The sequence below is a fragment of the Trachypithecus francoisi genome, unplaced genomic scaffold, assembly GCF_009764315.1.
Source record: "Trachypithecus francoisi isolate TF-2019V2 unplaced genomic scaffold, Tfra_2.0 Lachesis_group12, whole genome shotgun sequence".
Classification (NCBI taxonomy): domain Eukaryota; kingdom Metazoa; phylum Chordata; class Mammalia; order Primates; family Cercopithecidae; genus Trachypithecus; species Trachypithecus francoisi.
The window spans coordinates 16481427-16500021 of record NW_022681457.1 but is presented as its reverse complement, the minus strand read 5'-3'; the positions used below and the strand labels follow the sequence as shown (position 1 = coordinate 16500021).

General features: G+C 52.5%; 1 protein-coding gene across 1 annotated transcript; it reads right to left on the bottom strand.

The window, feature by feature from the left end:
* Positions 1-5597: 5597 nt before the first annotated feature.
* BSND (barttin CLCNK type accessory subunit beta) lies at positions 5598-16190 on the bottom strand. The gene is made up of 4 exons (XM_033225024.1): positions 15729-16190; positions 9272-9366; positions 7115-7390; positions 5598-6176 (listed from the first exon to the last, which is right to left on the bottom strand). Exons 1-4 carry the CDS (start codon positions 15903-15905, stop codon positions 5762-5764), a joined length of 963 nt encoding a protein of 320 aa, XP_033080915.1. The 5' UTR covers positions 15906-16190; the 3' UTR covers positions 5598-5761.
* Between the last annotated feature and the right edge of the window lie 2405 nt (positions 16191-18595).

The following is an 18595-nucleotide window of genomic DNA, read 5'->3' as shown; positions in this document are numbered from 1 at the left end:
TATTGGGTTGATATCACTAACCTCAATTTATTAATTGGGAAATTGAGGGCCAGAGAGGCTAAGTCTCCTGGCCAAAGTCACAGATTTGGCCAGTAGGGAAGCCTAGTCTCAAACTCAGCATGGTTTACTCCAAAGCCGGTGCTCCTCAGCCCTGGGCTAGTAGTCCATGGCCCTGGGCCATGAGCCTTCAGAGTGGGCACCGGTTCAGTTCAATTCTGTTCCACCAGCACTACTGTTCCTTGCTTTTGCTAAGTCCTGGGGATAGAAATATGAGTGGGAAGAGGCCCCTGTCCTTGAATGACCTTCCAGTCCAGGTGGAGAGACTGGCACTCACACAGCTAGTCATTCAGAAGTGCTGGGGACAGAGCGGGCACACAGTTTGGGAGGGATTCGGAGGAGAGGGTGCAGTGGAGATGGATTCCACCCTGGGAAGGGAGAGCAGGGCTAATTCAGGCTCCAGGAAGCAGGTAGCATTTGAGGGATGACAGAGAAGGGCACCTGGGTGGAGGGAACAGCATGAGCCAAGGCAGGGTGGCTGGAAAGGTGAGGATGCCGGGGCTGCTGCACGGGAGCACCTGGCAGATGATTCAGCTGGATGGGGCAGTTGGAGCCAGATCATGAAGGGCCTCAAATGCCAGCCTGAGGAATCCGACTTTTATTTTGTGGGCAATAGGGAGTCATGGAAGACATGGAGGGGTGTGTCTCCCTCCTCACTAGCACAGAGAAAGGCACAGGGAGATGTTCAGTGGAACCTTGCTGCCTGACTTATTGATACTGATTTTTCTCCTGTCCCACTAGGGTCAGAATGGCCTGGGGCTACTGGATGATTCCTAGCAGGAATAGAAGGCCCTGCAGCTCTACCTCCTCTCCTCCATTTAGCTCTTCTCTGCAAGGATGGGCAAATTATTCAGCTTCTCTGAGCCTCGGTTCCTCACCTATAAAATGGGGACAGCTGGGCGCAGTGGCTCACGCCTATAATCCCAGCACTTTGGGAGGCCGAGGCGGGTGGATCATCTAAGGTTAGGAGTATGAGACCAGCCTGGCCAAAGTGGTGAAACCTCATCTCTACTAAAAATACAAAGTTACCTGGGTGTGGTAGCGGACGCCTGTAATCCTAGCTACTTGGGAGACTGAGGCAGGAGAATCGCTTGAGCCCGGGAGGCGAAGGTTGCAGCGGGCTGAGATCGCACCACTGCACTCTAGCCTGGGCAACAAGAGCGAAACTCCGTCTCAAAATAAATAAGTAAATAAAAATAAAATGGGGACAATACACCAACCTTGCAAGCTGCCAGGATGGAATGAAGTCAGTGTGCACAGCACAGCAGGTGCAGCCTTATGACATGGGGACCAGGTGGCATCGTGGAAAGAACACAGGCTCAGAGGACCGATGTTTGAATCCCAGTTTCCCCCTGGTAATGCCCATCTCTTAGGGCAGATGGAAAGATTAAAATCAACGAAATGATTTATGGGAAGCTCCTGACACTCAGCAGATGTCTGGAACCCTGTTTGACACCTGCCTGACAGCACAAGAAATCCTGCTCCTCCTCCAAGCTTCCGGGGTGCTGTCCCCTCACTCAACATGCTGCTCCCCTCCTGCCCCCACAGGAGGCATTTTAGTCCCTGCACTTGCTGTTGGCTCACCTGCCTCTCAGCACTAGGCACACAGACTTTCTTTACCCCTTGCAAGAAACTTTTACATGAATCCTCCTCCTGGTGAATGCACTCACCTATTGTTTTATTTATAGGCAGGACAGTGGCTCCTTGCTGCGTAGATGAGAGAAGAGACCCAGAAAGGGAAGACGACCACCACTGTCTAAGCACCTACAACATGCCTGAGGCATTATACTCATTATACCCAGTTCTTCTCCACAAAAGCCCAAGAGGGAGGTATTATCCTCCCCACTGCATAAATGTGGACACTGAGGCTCAGAGATGGGCTGTGACTTGTCCAAGGCCACACAGCAAGGAACTGGCTGAGGTTGAAGGCAAAACAAGGTCTTTCTGATTCTAGAGTCTGGGATTTAGAACAAACATTTGCAATGTGGGGTCGACAGATCGGTCCCCCAGGGCTGTTTCACGGACCACATAGGGTAATAGGTGTGGCGGGGCCTGGCATGGTGCCTGGCACACAGGGACTGGGAGCAGAAGTGGAACCTTTCCCATCCCCACCCAATCTTCCAGAGAATAGAGGAGCCCAGGGTGGGCTGTGATGTGCCCAAGGTCACGGCGAGCAGTCAGCAGAGCCCAGGTTCCCTGCCCCCAGACCCCCTGCCTTTCCTTGCCCTCCCTTTCCAGTTAAGGGAAGGGGCCAATCCCTCCAGGGTCTTTCCCTCCCCAGACAGTGGAAATTCCCAGAGTCCCTCTGACCTGATAGGAGAGTGACCAAGAGCAGGAATTTTCACCCTGGCACACGTATCCGGAGTCTGGGGCTGAACGCTAGAACCCCAGGCTTTGCCACTCCAAAAGGCCCCTCCTGGTCCTTTCAGAGCCTCCCCCATCCTTCTCTCCAGGACCTTCACCAGCACCTTGCTCCTCTCCTGGTGGAGAAGGGGTCCCCCAGAGGCTCTGGTGCTCTTAAAGGGGATTGCCAGTTGGCAAGGCCAGGGGCGTGAAGCACAGTGTTTTATGATTTTATTTTCTCCTAGAGAAGGTTGAAGACGATGCCCCATCATAGAAAGAGCCCTGCCTCCTGACAGCAGCCAGTCCAGAGCAAAGGCCCGATTCTTAAACCCTCGCCAAGCCACCAAGCACTGGCCCAAATCCAGGAACAAGTTCTTTCTAATGCCTCTTTCAGAGACCCCCTCTGGCTCGCCGTGGTGTTCATTCCCTCTTCCTGCAAGGAGAAACCCAGCTTGTTAACCACAGGTGTGCTCCAGGTGGTCTCTGGCTGCAGCACACTGACAAGATAGGTCCCATCAAATACCCGCATCACCTCCAAGATTCCAAGATATGCGCACTTCATCTGTCATTTGCACGTGAGAAAGCTGAGGGCTACAGAGGCAACCAGACTTGTCAAAGATCACAGAGTAGGTAAGGTAACACATTGTATCATCCAAACGAGATATCTTTGAGAGCAAAAGGGAGCCTCCTCCCTTTTGAGCAGAGACAGTCGGTGTCAACCATGACCTTCCCCGGGCAGATCAGATGTGTGGTCTCCCCATGATGCAGCAAGAGCCAGGGAGACCAAGCCTGAGTCTCACCATCTCACTCCACTACCCCAAGCCCCCTACTGAATGCTAACTCCAGGACAGGGTTAGCATCCCCCTGCTGGCAGGCCCAGCAACCAGAGGCTCTTGTTTAAGTCTAAAGCCCCTGCGGTTGTGGTGCAGGGGTGTGGGGATCACCCCTGAGATTTAGCACCACACATAACTCCCCACGGTCATGCCACGGCAGTGAGGGCTTACTTCCCGAAGAGTGCCTGTGGTGCTCGCCAGGCGTGAGGCCTCACGTATCCTGCCCCGAGGGAATGGGTGGTTTTAAAGAAAAGAATTTGCAGGTGAATGAAGATGACCCCTTTAAGTGTTGAAAGTGGTGTTATTTTAGCCCTTGGTGCTGGCGCTCTTTCTGATGTGGGTTGTAGGCTGCCCTGCCTTAGGCAACAGAGCACAGGAGTGTGCTACCCCTCACCTCATCCGAAGACTCAGCTGTGAGCAGGAGGTCCTGTCCCGTGTCATGCCAGCAGAGAGGGTCCTGTCCCGTGTCATGCCAGCAGAGAGGGTGTGCCCTGTGGCATCCTTCACTGCAGAGGGAGAAATGGCCCAGAAAGAAAAGGGAGTGTGTTCCCTGGTCCGTGACCTTGTGACCCAGCACACAGGGGCATCTCCTTCCCTAGGCCAGGACCCCCAGCCTCAACCCGGAGGCAGAGCCCAAGTGAAGGTCTCTGACTCCCAGGTGGCCCAGGGTGCAGGTTCTGAGGGCGTGGTCCTGGTTTGAGGTAGTGTTACTGCCATTTTCTGTGCAACTGCCAGGATCCTAGGCTGGGGCACAGGCAGGCTTTGCAGAGATCAGCGTAACAATAGCATCACCCTGAGATGGTTGAATAGGGTACAGTGGTGTCTTCAGGGGCTGCAGAGACAGCTTGAGCTATTTACCACCATGCTCAACTGCCCCAAACAGCTGGGAGCCTGTCACTCTGATGCCTCTGCTGTGTCCATTTTTTACTTCTCTGTTCCCACCTCAGCTTCTGCTCTGTGCTCTGTCTCTAACAGAGAAATCAAGCTCACTAGATTGTGAGCCCTCTGAAGGCAAGGACAGCGTCAGTAGTTCATGTCTCTTTACCCCTAGAGATCACAGCTCAATATCTGGCATACAGTAGATGCTCACTAAATGCCATTTGATTCCAGTTGTTCTGTTTTGAGGCAGGGTCTCACTGTCACCCAGGAGTGCAGTCATGCGATCTTGGCTCACTACAACCTCCATCTCCTGTGCTTAAGCAGTCCTCCAGCTCAGCCTCCCTCCCAAGTAGCTGAGACTACAGGAGCACACCACCACGCCCAGCTAATTTTTGTATTTTTAGTAGAGATAGGGTTTCCCTATGTTGCCCAGGCTGGTCTCCAACTCCTGGCCTCAAGTGATCCATCCACCTCAGCCTCCCAAAGTGCTCAGATTACAGGCACGAGCCACTGCACCTGGCCAGCCAACTGTTTCAAACTGAAGTGGGCCAGGAAGCTGAATTTCACCTACAATTCCAAGTCAAAGCAAATGTATTCCATAGGCAGGGGTGGGGGTGCTGTTCCTCTGGGGGTTTTTTGCCTGCTTTGTGAATTCATACAGGCTATCTAAAAGTTTGAATGCCAGAGAGTAAGAGGGCTGTGAGTCTAAAAGTTGGGAACGTGGGGGAGAGTGATTTTATCTACAACAGGTTCCTGGGTCCTGGTGAGTTCTGTACACCCTCAATGACCACTGATTCTGGGCTAGGCCAACGGCCCGTCTGGGCACAGGAGATCCCAAGGTGAGTAAAGTCAAGATGTTGCCCTTGAACGGGAGGCAGGCAGCCATGTCACATTGATAAATGTACAGGTCCCAAAGGCAGTGCAGAGAAGCAAGTCCGCCTGTTTCCAGGAGGCAGTGACATCAGGAAAACCTTTCCAAGGGGGGTCATCTGTGCAGGAGTTTGAAGGATGAGCATGAATTTGCTAAGCTGAAAAGGGAGCGAAGGGCTTCCTGGTGGAGAACAGCTTAGGCAAGAGTGTGAGCCTCAAGATGGGCAGGGGGGCCAGGCTTGGAATCGGAGGAGCAGAGAGAATGAGGTCGGCAGGGGTCAGTCATGGAAGGTTTTGGGTCCTGGCAAAGGAGCAGTAGGAGCTGCAGGAGGAATGTGACCCAGGAGGAGACAAGGCTCCCTCTGTGTAAAGACGGATCATGCCACTGACCAGGTGGACTACAAGACACGATAGGAATGGGAACCCTGAGAGGCCTTCACAAAGGATCAGGGTCCCAGGGGGAGCACTAAGGAAGGACCCTGTCAGAGGCCAGCTTTGGGGGGAGGTGGAAAATGTTTTTGAGGGCTTCAGCTGCTGCAAACCTCAACAAATCATATTTTGCCTTCAAAGGTTGGCGGAAGGCAACTAACTATTGGAAAAACAATGGTCCATTGATAGTCACCATCCCCTCCCTGTGCATTTCTTTACCATTCTCAAAATGCCACCATCTCATTGAACCTCCATATCATCCCATTTTGCAGATAGGGAAACTGAGGCCCTGTGATGTCACACAGGGGTTAGCAGCAGTTCTAGACTAGAAGCTACAGAGCACAACCACTTCAGCCCTGGGTGTCAGGCTCAAAACCCAGTTCCTTGTCCGGGAGGGGGTCCCCGGGGCCGTCTGGCAGCCCATAGTACAGGTCTTCCTCTTCCTTCTCAGGTTCCCCCCCACCTGTGTCTGAAGCCTCCTTCTCCTCCACCTTTGTCCTTGGGTACCACTGCCAGTTGTTGGGCAGGGCTGTTTCCCACTGCTGCCCCTCTTGGGGCTCATCCTCCAATGTTGGGGCATCGATCAGGGCAAAGTCTTGGAAGCGGTCCAGCAGGCACCTGCAGCCCCGAGGTTTCTGTCGTGGGGAACGAGCTTCCTCCCCATCATGTTGAGATGCGTTGGGGCTGCTGTCTTCACTGGAGCCCATGTCCAGGTCATCTTGGAAGGAAGCCAAGGGGGCAGGGCCCTGGGGACAGGCCGGAGGGCTGCAGGGGCAAAAACCACAAGGGCAAGGGTATCTCTGAGTCAGAGTGCCTGGGTCCACATTCCAGCCACGAGCTACAAAACCTAGGGTAGGTTAATCCACCTTCCCGGGCCTCAGTTTCCTCCCAATAACAGAATTCACTCCTGTAGTTCTTTGTCAGGTTTACAGCAGATAATATGTGCAAGGCACTTTGCACGGTGCCTGGCACATAGAAAGTGCTCAAGAAATAGGGCTATTATTATGTTATTGTCTGAACCAGGTCACTCATCTACTTCTCCAATGATTCAGGGCTCTCTGTTGTCATAGACCCAGTTACACTGGGGTGTCCCCCTCTGTCTTTGCCTCCCCCATTGGACTCAGAGCTCCTCAGGGGTAGATTCCAATGAAGTTGGTGCTCAGTCATGTGGATGGAATGAATAAATACACGGATGAACAAGGAGCTCAGTTCACAAACAGACAGGGATGGGAGTGGAGTGGGCAGTGCCTTGCCCAAGGTAACAGAGCAGTTCAGTGGCAGACCCAAATGTGAACTCGGGTCCTCTGACTCCTGGCCCCCTGCTACTCACGACAAGCAAACAGACACAAGCATTCAGAGACGGCAAGGGCCTACTGTATGCCAGGCACTTAAATGCACTGTCCCAACCCTCAACATTCCTGGGTAGTAGGAATAATCATTCCTGTGTGGGGAAACTGAGGCTAGGGAAAGTAAGGAACTTACCACAGCTACATAGCACAGGAGCTGGGATTTGAACCGAGGCCTGACTCCCAAGCCCATACTCATTTGTCCGCCACACCTTCCACATCTCAGGGTGTCCCACACCCTCCACTGCCCTCTCCTTCCTTCCAGTGTCCCCACCCACCCCTCGGTGGCCCCCTACTCCTCTCCTTTTTAACCCTTGAACTGGGCAGAAGCCCCGCTCCTGCCCTCTGAGCACTCACCCAGGCCAGTTCTGAGTTAGCTGTCTTTCCCCTTCACTCTTGTCTGAGCCCCTGGGGATGACCACGGCGACCTCCATCCAGGCCTGAACGTTGTCAGGGCCACCTTCTCCTCCATCACTGGTTCCCAGCTTCGGTTGCCCCGTGTCAGGGGCCAGTAAGGAGCGGGGGTCCTCACTGTAGCTCATGACTTTCATCTGGATGTGGCTGAAGTCAGGCAGGCTCTGGTCATAGGCGGCTTCCTCCCACAGCCTTACATAGGACGGCTGGGGACTGGGGCTGGAGTGGGAGAGAGAATAGGCAGGTGGCAAAGGGTCACTCAGCAAACATCAGTGTTCTCCCTGGCCCTGTTTGCTTTGGGTATGTGGTCTTCCCTCATCTCACAAGAAGCCTTTGGGGGATGTTATTGCACCCGTTTCATGGATGAGACCCAGCCAGGTGAGTAAATTAAGTGACAAAGCTCTGGCCTGACCCCAAGTCTGACTCTCTATCCAGTGTTCTTTTCATGTGATGCCTCCAAAGTTAACCACAAGATGCAACTGCAAAATGAAAACCAGTTAACACTGAGTTTGCTAGGTCCCAGATGGTGGGTAAAGGCTGAATGCTTATCAACCCACGATTCCAAACATTATTCTCCACAATGCCTTGAGGCAGAAATTCTCATTCTCGGTTTACAGATGAGGACACACCCAGCAAAGGCAGTCTACAGCAATGCAGCGCTCTTTCCCGCCAGGCTCTGTTAGTTGGCTCATCTAGCCCTTACCATAATTACAAGAGATACTATGAGGAAACCAAGGCACAGAGTCTCTCATTGTACCCAGGCGACATGGACCCTAGGTGATGGCACTGGAGCTCCAGACATCATGTTCTCTATGACTGTGCTACAGTCCCTCTGGAAAGTAAGGTTCAGAGACTAGGCCCCTTGCCTAGGGTCACACAGCCGGGAAGTGACTGGGAATAGCTCAGAACTCAGGGTGGCCAGAGCCCCTGCGGTATCACAGGAGCCCACCCTAAGTAACTGGCCCTGCGACAGAGCTGGGGCTGGCCTCCATACCCACGGGGTCTATCCTCTTCATTCCCACTGAGACCATTATTCACCTTGTGTGCCAGGGGCAGGAAATGCCATTATCAACCTCTTCCCCAAGCAAAGCAGAGATCACCCCTGACCCAGCCAACAGACCCTGGGCTTGAAGCCCGGCCTCCTGAGCACAGAGTCACAGCCCACGGGGCTGCTGGTCCCACCGCCTCTCCAGGGCTGGAGCATTCTTGGCTATGCCTTGGGAGCCAGGGCTCAAAACCTTCAGGGAGGGAAGCAGTTTGTGGCCAGATCAGGCCTGAATTCAGGCCCCACCTCCACCACTGCTGAGTGCAGGCCCAGCTTCCATCACTGTTGCGAGCAGTCCCCGCTTCCATCACTAACTCTCCATGAGGTTTGGGGCTTGTGACTACACTTCTCTGAGCCTCAATCTTCCCATCTGTATAAAGGGCCTAACACTCCCACCTCACAGGGTTTCCATGAGGACTGATGGAGATGATGGGTGCACAGTGCCTAACTCAGTTTCTGGCACACAGAAGGCACTAATGATGACAAACACTCATACTCATAGAAGACCTAGTGTGTGTCAGGTTCTGTTCTTAGCACTCTGCATATATTATCTCACTTAACCCTCCCTAAAGCCCTAGGAGATAGGTACTATTAGTATCCCCATTTTACAGACGAGGCAAAGAGAGGTCAGCAGCTTGCCAGAAGTCATGCAGCGAGTAGGCAGCAGAGCCCTGAGGCTGTGCCTTGGCCATCACCACGCCTCTTGTTTGTCACTAGTAGAAGCAGTTACTCCTGTGACTCCATTTCACTGTTTCTCACAGTACATTTATTTCACTATATGATTTGCTTCATGGAGATCTTGTATTCACCATAATGCTCCGTCTTGTCCCTGACAAGACAAAGTCCCTGGGCCTCAGTCTCCTCATCTATACAATGGGAAAAATAATGCCTGACTCACAGAATTGAGAGTTGAAAACAGTCCATAATTTCTAGTAATACATTCTCCGTAAGTGAGAAGGCAAACAGCCTTCCTGCCCTCTCTCTCAGTCTCCTCGGTCAGGGGAGACTGGCCTATGGGGCTTACTGCTCCCCTCCCCAGAGGGCCTGGCACCTACCTCTTCATCTCGGCAGCAAGCCCATTCTCCAGCAGGCCCATGGCCTTTGGGGAGAGGATGCCTTGGAAGTCAGAGTCAGCAGGGACGAAGGTGATCTGCAAGCAAAGGAGAGACAGCCTCTGTGAGGCTGACCAGGGTGGGAGGCTACTGTCCCCTCAGGGAATCAGCAAACCTCTCCATGCACTCTGGGAGATGGGCTGCAACATGGAGGCCTCCCTGCTTGACAGGAGAGGGGCCTACTTGGGGCACAACACCAGTGGGAGGATGGACCTGTGTGCTCCTCCTCCCTCCCTGGTTCTGCATTCATTCAACAAACATTTATTGAGTACCTGTTGTGTGCAGGCACTGTCACAGGCACTAGGAGTGGCAGGGAGTGAAAGAGAACCCTGTCATCGAGGAGCTCACATCTTGTCATTTCCCAGGGGTCTTTGTCCAGTGCCCAGCACACGTCTGGCACACAGTAGGTGCTTCATCCATATTTGGTGAATGAGTGGAAAGCAAGTCATTGTCATGTGTTTTTTGCCACATGGGCTGCAGTGGGTGACAGAGAAGTTATGCCTGCCAGCCCCTGTCCCTGAACTTTCAGGAATCAAGAGGTCTCTGCAAGTCCAGCCCTAGATTGGCACTGTGTGATTCAGTGGGAGGCAGATCATGAAGGAGGCAGTGGGTGAGGGAGAGGAGCTGTGCCTGTGGGCTCTGGGAGAGGAGGTGAGGATCCCTCCTCTGCCAGGTCCTCACTGTGGGCCCTAGGCAGGTCATCTCTCTTCCCAGTCTCTCTGTGCTCCTCTGTATAATGGGGCTACCCTCAAAGAGATACTTGCACAGCCATGTTCAGAGCAGCACTAATCACAAGAGCCAAGAGGTAGATGCAACCTAAGTATCCACTGATGAATGAATAGATAAACAAAATATAGTCAATCCATACAATGAAATACTATTCAGCCTTAAGGATGGAACTTCTGACACATGTTACAACATCACTGAACCTCGAGACATTATGCTGAGCAGAAAGACAAATACTGTATGATTCTACTTTCTTGAGGCACCTGGAACAGTCAAATCCATAGAGCCAGAAAGAAGAATGATGGTTGCCAGGGGCTAGAGAGTGGGGTAATGGGGAATTGTTATTTAATGGGTATAGAGTTTTAGCTTTACAAGATGAAAAGCATTCTGGAAATAGGTTGGACGGCAGTGTGAATACTTAGCTGTACTGTACACTTAAACATGTTTAAGACACTAAGTTTTATGTTACACGTATTTTATCAGGAGTTTTTAAAATGGGGCTAGTTATGCTGACCTCCTGAGGTTGCTGTGAAAATTTCATGAGATCATATGTAGGGAATCCCTCAGCATGGTCCCCAGCACATAGTAACTAGGCAGTAAATCATAACTTGATGCTATTGATGATTCAGTTGTCTGATTTCTCTGAGTCTTGCTCTCCTCAGTTGAAAATTTTTCCAACAAATATTTGTTGAGACCCCACTGTATTATACCCGATTCATAAATAGCACTTCCCTATCCCCCTTCCCATAGATCGAAGTGAGTAGAAGACACTTGTCTGCACTAGGAAAGCTCCATTCTGATGGGGAGAAGGGAATGACGGATGGAGGGGGCCTTTGTACTCCTATGAGGAGTGCGCTTCCTCTAGATGTCTAGAAATAAAACAGAGAGCCTGGGCAATGAAGCAAGACCCTGTCTCTAAAAAAATAAATTAAATAACAAACTTAGCCAGGTGTGGTGGTGTGCGCCCGTCATCCCAGCTACTTGGGAGACTGAGGCAGGAGGATTGGTTGATCCCAGGAGTTCGAGGCTGCAGTGAGCTATGATTGTGCCTCTGCACTCCAGCCTAGGTGACAGACTGAGCTCCTGTCTCTTAAAGAAAAGAAAAGAAAAGAAATAAGGCAGGGGCCTGGGCATCTTCCACCCCCACTAAGGATGCCTTGTACTTCCCAGCTGGTACTGTACTTCCTAGAAGCTGCCTCTTCCTCTGCCTCGTTACCTCATGGCCCAGTCAGCACCATCATCACCACCACCATTATCCTCATCCTTATTACCATCAATCATCACCATACCCATTAACGCCACTAAAATTATCATCATCACCATCACCATCATCACCACTACCATCATCACTATCACCATCATGACCATTACCATCATCATCATCACATCACCATCATTGACATCTTCATTACCATCAACATTGTCATTACCATCACCATTCTATCACCATTCTCATCATCACCATCTTCACCATCACCATCCTCACCAGCATCATCACTATTATCATCATCATCACCGTTATCACCATCACCATTCTCACCGTCATCATCACTATCACCATCACCGTTCTCACCGTCATCATCACTATCACCATCACCGTTCTCACCGTCATCATCACTATCACCATCACCGTTCTTACCGTCATCATCATTATCATCATCATTACCATTCTCACCATCGCCATCCTCACCATCACCATCTCCTAATCACCATCATCATCATTATCATCATCACCATCCTCACCATCATCATCACTGTCTTGTCATCATCATCATTATCACCATTACCATTCTCACCATCACCATCCTCACCATCACCATCTCCTAATCACCATCATCATTATCATCATCATCCTCACCATCACCATCTCATAATCACCATCATCGTCATTATCATCATCACCATCCTCACCATCACCATCTCATAATCACCATCATCATCATTATCAACATCATCACCATTCTCACCATCACCATCCTCACCACCATCATCACTGTCATTGTCATCATCATCACTATCACCATTACCATTCTCACCATCACCATCCTCACCATCATCATCACTGTCATCATCACCACTATCACCATTACCATTCTCAGCATCAACATTTTGACCATCACCATCCTCACCATCATTATCATTATCATCATCATCATCGTCACCATTCTCACCATCACCATCCTCACCAACACCATCTCATAATCACCATCTTTACCATAATCATTCTTACCAGCACCATCACTAACATCATCATCATCATTATCACCATCACCATTCTCACCCTCACCATCCCCACCACACTCTCATTATCACCATCATATCATCATCACCACCCCTAGGAAAAGCTTAGAGAAGGAGAGGATGGAGCATCTTAAAATACAAGTTTTTTAATGAGGAGAGACAGGCAGAGTTGAAGCTGGGGAGGGGATATCAGACCATGGAGACCGTCAGAACACCAAACTAAGAAGCTTAGCCTTTCTCCAGGAGCAATGGGGAGTCCTGAAGGACTCTCAGCAGGAGAGTACACTGTCAGATTTGTGTATAGACAGAAAACTGAGCAATCTCCGGAGGAAGGGAGGCTACCAGTCAGGAACCTGGTCCTGGGCTACAGCACAGCAGGCAGGAGTGAGGAAGGGTGGATGCGTGGGCAGAGGCCCTGCTCTCTCTGCCACTCCTTTCCCTGCTCACAGCCCTCCCCCCGCATCTTCACTAATGGGTTCAGCACCTCCAACTGCCCTGATTTGCCCTGATCCCCTCTCCTCTCTCATGCCTGAGGCCTAGCTGACCACCAAATCTGACCAGGTCTACTTTAGAAATTCAATAAGATAACCTGGGTGGAAGTGCTGGTGCTATGCCTAGCCACAGCGGGTATTCTAAGTGTAGTGAACTGTAAATGTCACCTTAGTTCCTACAGCTTTGGGTTTAAATTCTCCATTATCCCAGACGACTGTCAGCTCTCACCAAGACCAGAAAAGAAGCCTCTGCACTGGTATGGCTGCCCCCAGGCCTTCCTTCTTCCGGATGTCTTTCTCAAACTGCAAAGCGGGTCACGTCCCATTAACTAAAGGACAAGCTCCAAATTCCTTGCCATGGCATCCCAGGCCCTGAAGAGCTGAGCCCCACTCCCCCACCACTTTTTCCTTCCTCCCCTCTGCCTCTTATAGCCACAATGGCGCACTTGCCTTATTCTTTCACCATATTGCTTTGATCATGCTGCTCTTCTGCCTGGAATGTCTTTCCCCATCTTCTCTGCCTGGTGAACTCTTATCGCATCTACAAAGCCCAGCTCACCTTCCCTGTGAAGCCTATTTCCTCCCCATCAGGAGGCAAATAGTCTCTCCCACTAGACCTCTAGCCCCTAAAAGACATGGACAGCTTAATGCATGTTGGTATTGGCTACCCCTCACCCCTGTATCCTAATTAGCTAATTCTATTCCCTTGTACTTATATCTCCCCATTTATCCAAACTTTCCATGGGTCTGGCACAGAGAGCCAGTGGGAGGAGGCTGAGGGGAGGACAGGCAAGAGCACTGCAGGCAGTGTTGACCCAGGCACCAATGAGACCACACAGGATCCAGGGAGCTTTGCCTCTAGAGTGTCTCCCTGGTTTATAAGGTGCTTTCCTCCCTTCCCTTATTGGAGTCCATTTGTGCTGGTTCTACCAGCCTGCATCTCTGAAATACATGCTCACACACACCTGCACTCCTGCAGAGGCCTGCCCAGTGCAACACATACCAACCCTCAATCCTGAGAACAATGCCTTTACATATGTTCCATGTCAGGAGTGATGCCAGGTCTCCCCCAACACACGCTCACACACACCTGCACTCCTGCAGAGGCCTGCCCAGTGCAACACATACCAACCCTCAATCCTGAGAACAATGCCTTTACATATGTTCCATGTCAGCAGTGATGCCAGGTCTCCCCCAACACACACACACAACACACACACACACACACACACACACAGGATCCCACTGTTCTCCCAATTGGCCATACAAGGCTCAGAGCTAGTGGGGAGGGACTCCTTCTGCCAAGGTCACAGAAGTGGGACATGAAGGAGCAGGGATTTGAATCTGGGCCTGGAGGTCACCACAACATGTGCCATTTCCAGCCCACCATGCTGCCTCCACAGCACGTGAACCCATGAATCTATCAACAGTTACTCATTAATACCAGCAATATTCCCTCCTCCCCTCCTCTCCCCTCTACTGTCACTCCCATCAGCCTGCCCACCACCCCAGAGCCAGCTCTGTTTAAGAGGGGGACAGGAAGGATGCTCCCTCCACACCCCTGCCTTTCCTCTGCTGTCCCCCAGGGTCCAGCCTCCTCACTGGGAGGATTATGATGGCAGTGGTGACATGGGTGGCTTTGGGCCCAAGGACTTCTCCCAGTGACCTCTGCTCAGGGAATGGCACAGACAGAGGCAAGTTGACTGTAAACTGCCTGCTAAATGACTACAAACCAGCCCAGACCGCTCCAGCTCTGAACAGAACGACAGCTCAGGGCTGGCCCGTGGAGGGGGCAGGGCTGGGGAGAGCCTGCCCAGGTCCCTGGGGAGCCATCCCCCTCCTTCCCTGAAACCCTGAGCACAGCCACCCAGGTGGGAGGAGAGGAGGTGCAGGGGTTGCTGAGGGTTGCCTGGACCTGGATCCCTAACTATTAGGTCCAGCAGGGCCCCCAGATATACCCCCTTCCCGACCCCCTCCTCCTAACTCACACAGTGTACAAATGAGGAAACTGAGGCGCAGAAAGGAAAGGGGCTTGAGCAAAGTCTCCCAGGCTGTTAGAGACAGAGTCCAAGTTAGAGTCCCTATTTCCCATCTTTTCTCCCTGGGTCTGTACCTGACCAGCTGTGTGACCTTGGAAGTCACTCAGCCTCTCTAGGCATTGAAGATTCACAACTCCTGGCATTTCCATTCCACAGAGCTGTTGGGCGGATCAATATCGGTCACAGTGGTAGCCCTTCATCTATATATAACACCTTACAGTTTACAAAATATTCCTATATCTCACCTCTTCTCTGATCTTTATAATGACCCTGTGAAGCTCTGTGCAAAAGAGGGGCGGGGGTCCCAATTTCAGATGAAAATGAGGCTCAGAAAGACAAAGGTCATAGAGAGTTTGGAACAGGACTTGAACTAGAACCCAGGACTCCCAAACCAGTGCTCTTCCCATCACTAAATTACACATAAGGCTGGGAATGCATGAAGACTCTAAAGGATACTGCCCAGTGCATGCCACCAAGGTTAGACCTGCCCTGCCCTGGAGCTCTCAGCCGCTCTGGGACCCAGAGGTAGAAGACCCAAGGTGAAGGGTGACGTGTAAGTCACATGCATCTGAGCTCCAAACCTTGCTCGTTAGCTGTGCAGCCTCTCCTTCTGGACCTCAGAAGGGCTCAGAAGGTGGAACTACAGAAGGCACCAAAAGGCTTAGGATGAGGGCTGAACTGCACCCTGAATGCGGGAGTGCCTGGCAGGAGGTCAGCACTCATTAGCTTTTGTTTCAAGCACGTGAATGGTGTGCTGTGTTTACTGTGTCTACATCATAGCTTCTGGTTCAGGGCTCCAAATCCAGGGACATTCTGACCAACCCTTAGGCTAAGGGAGAGGCACGGTGTTCAGCCCTCCTGGCCCCAGCTGACCTGGCCCCACCCAGCCCCACTACCACCTACCTTGGGGTAGCATTGGCACATGCTCCAGATGATGCCCCCAATCACCATGATGCTGCCCATGGCATAAAATGTGCCGTAGACCTGGGGCCGATCATGGCTCATGAGGAATGTACCGAGGGCCAGCAGGAAAAGCCCCAGCACAATGAAGCCGATCCGGAAGGTCTTCTCATCAGCCATGCTGCCTGGCCAGGCCCTGGCCTGCACACCCCTGGAGGAGGAGGCGGCTGTAGTACAGCCTAAACACCCAGACAGGCTCACACAGGGAGAGAAGACACTGAAACCGCTGCAACTCGAGGCTTCAAGGGAGAGCAAGATCCCTTTCCATCCAGCTCCAGTCCCTGGGCCCACCAGTTCAACAGCGCTGGAGGCGGCTCCCTTCAACAGACCCACATACCAACCCAGCCACCTTTACTCCTCGCCCTCTCACCTTCCCTCTGGGCCCGGCTAGCCTGGAGTGTGTGTGTTTGAATCTGAGTGAGGGAGCACCCAGGGGAGGGAGAGTGGGAAGTTATGGGGGCTGGGCCCCAGCCAAGGCTTTGACATCACCTCATTTGCCTACTGTGGGGCTGAGCTGGGTGGACAGGCAGCCTCATACCTTCCAGCTCTGGGAAACAGGATACAGTTCTGCAGCCGAGAGCCGTTAGAATGCTGTTGGAGGATTCCCGGATCCCACAGGCTGGCATTTCAGAATCCTGAAGAATTCTACACTCTTCAAGGACATGTGCCTATCCAGGGTTCAGGAATAATGGCCCATATTTACTGGCTGGTGACTCTGTGCATAGCACCATTCTAAACATGTTACAGCTATTAACTCATTGAAGGGAACCCCATGAGGCAGCTACTACTATCCCCACTTTACAGAGGACCCTGGGACACAGAGAAGTAACTTGCCCAAGGTCACACAGCTAGAGATGGCAGAGCTAATGGGATGTGAACCCAGAGGCCGTGGGCCTAGCCACAGCGTGATACTGCTTAACTGCAGCTTGAGGGTGAAGAGTGCAGCTCTGGTGGCAAGGCAGGCTGCCCGGGTTTGGATTCTGGCTCCTCTGCTGCGGGGCAGCGTGGTCATGATCAGGTTACCTGCCTTACCTCGGTTTCCTCCTCTGTAAAATGGGAATACTAATGGTACCTCCCAGGATTGGTGCTGTCTCCAGGCCTGGCCTCCTTGGGTTCCTCCATCCCCTTCACATTCACACGCTATGCACCACCCAGCTCTGCTTTCAATGAGCTGCTCCCCACCCACCCCAAAACTCACAACAGGCTCTGGGAATTAGTGCCCCTCCAGGGTGTGAGTGACAGATAGCCACTTCCTGCATTTCCTTGCAGCCTGATCTAGGAAGATGCCTTCCTAAGAATAATACTAATGAGGCGTTTTAGTCCTGGGGACAGGCTGATGGAAGAAATCAGATTCCTTTACAGGATTACAGGAAAATGAGGAGAGGACCATCGGTCTCTTCAAGAGGACGTTCACTTGGCGTTTACATGGGGTTAAATCGCCGATGCAGGATAAAAGGCTTTGGCTGGGCTTCCTGACTTGCTGGGCTTGGGGATTTCCTGTTGGCGGTCATCACCTTCTCCCCTCCCAGCAGCAGGGCTGCCCTTGTTCCCTAACCCCACACCTGTGCTCACAGCTGCCCCTCTAACTGGTCGTCCCTCCCACAGTCCCTTTTTCCAACAGGGGTTTCTCCTTCCCCACACCCACCGTCGCCAGCACTCAGAGTCCAGGTGCACTTGACAGTTGGCAGAGGAGGTCCTGGAGGGAGCTCGGGGGCCCTGGCTGAGCGATGGCTGAGGGGCAGGAAAGGGCTGAGTTATCGGGTCGTGTCCAGGTCTGGTTCTCAGGGTGAGCTCAGGCAGGTGACTCTGCTCCGGGCTTGAGTTTTGTCAACTGCAGAGCGGGGATAGGGATCAAGCCACCTCCCAGATTTTGTACAGGGAAGGGATATGAGAGGGCTGGGGAAAGGCAAGTGCTTTGTCATCTGTGACTATTAACAAAGCAGGATCCTCCAGGGAAACGTTATTATCATCATCTACTACAGGCTCAGAGAAGGGAGGCCTCCTTGGAAAGGAGACGGAGGCCCAGAGGGACCTCGGGCCCCTGGCCCTGGAGCCCAGGCGCGCGGCGGGAACGGTCTCGGCAGCCGCGGTCCCGCAGGGCCTCGTGCGCCGCCCGGCGCTGGCCAAGGCCCTTACCCCGGCGGCGGCAGCTGGGCTCGGACCTGGTGATGAGCAGTCGCGGCGGGGAGGGGAGTCATCGCCCCCGTTTCACAGGCGAAGAAACAGAGCCCGCGGAGTGGCAGGGGCTGGCTAAGGTCTCCCTCAGCTGAGTCCGCGGCTGGGCGGTGACGCGACCTTCCCTCCCAGCCCCATGTAGATGGATCTGTTCTTCAGCCATTCTTCAGGGGCCTCGCGGTCACCCGGGCACTCTCCTCCTCTCGCGCCTTTTCTTTCTCTACACTGCCCAGCCTTCTTTGCCCCTGTTCTCTGAGTCGCTTCTCCTCTTTAAAAAAGAAAAGATAACAACGAGTAAGAAACTCAGTAACAAGTAGGAAGCAAGTAGTCACTCAGGAAAATGGGTCTCACCTAAGCTCTTCCAGAGTCAGGCTAGGGATTAAGGACATGTGTGTAGGGTGCGCTGGAAATGTTCGGGTGCAGCAGCTCACCCTCCTCTTCTGCAGTGCTGTCCCCCGCTCCGCGCCCCGCCTTACTTCACCTCCCCCGGGCGACTTGGGGGACGGGGGAGCAGAGCAGGCGGAGTCTTTCGTTGTCCAGCAGAGGGCGCGCTAACCCTTGCTTTCGGGATCCTTCTTGCGAGCAGGCTCTCAAGGGAGACACTCCGAGGCAGGGAGGGAAAGAGCACGCCCATT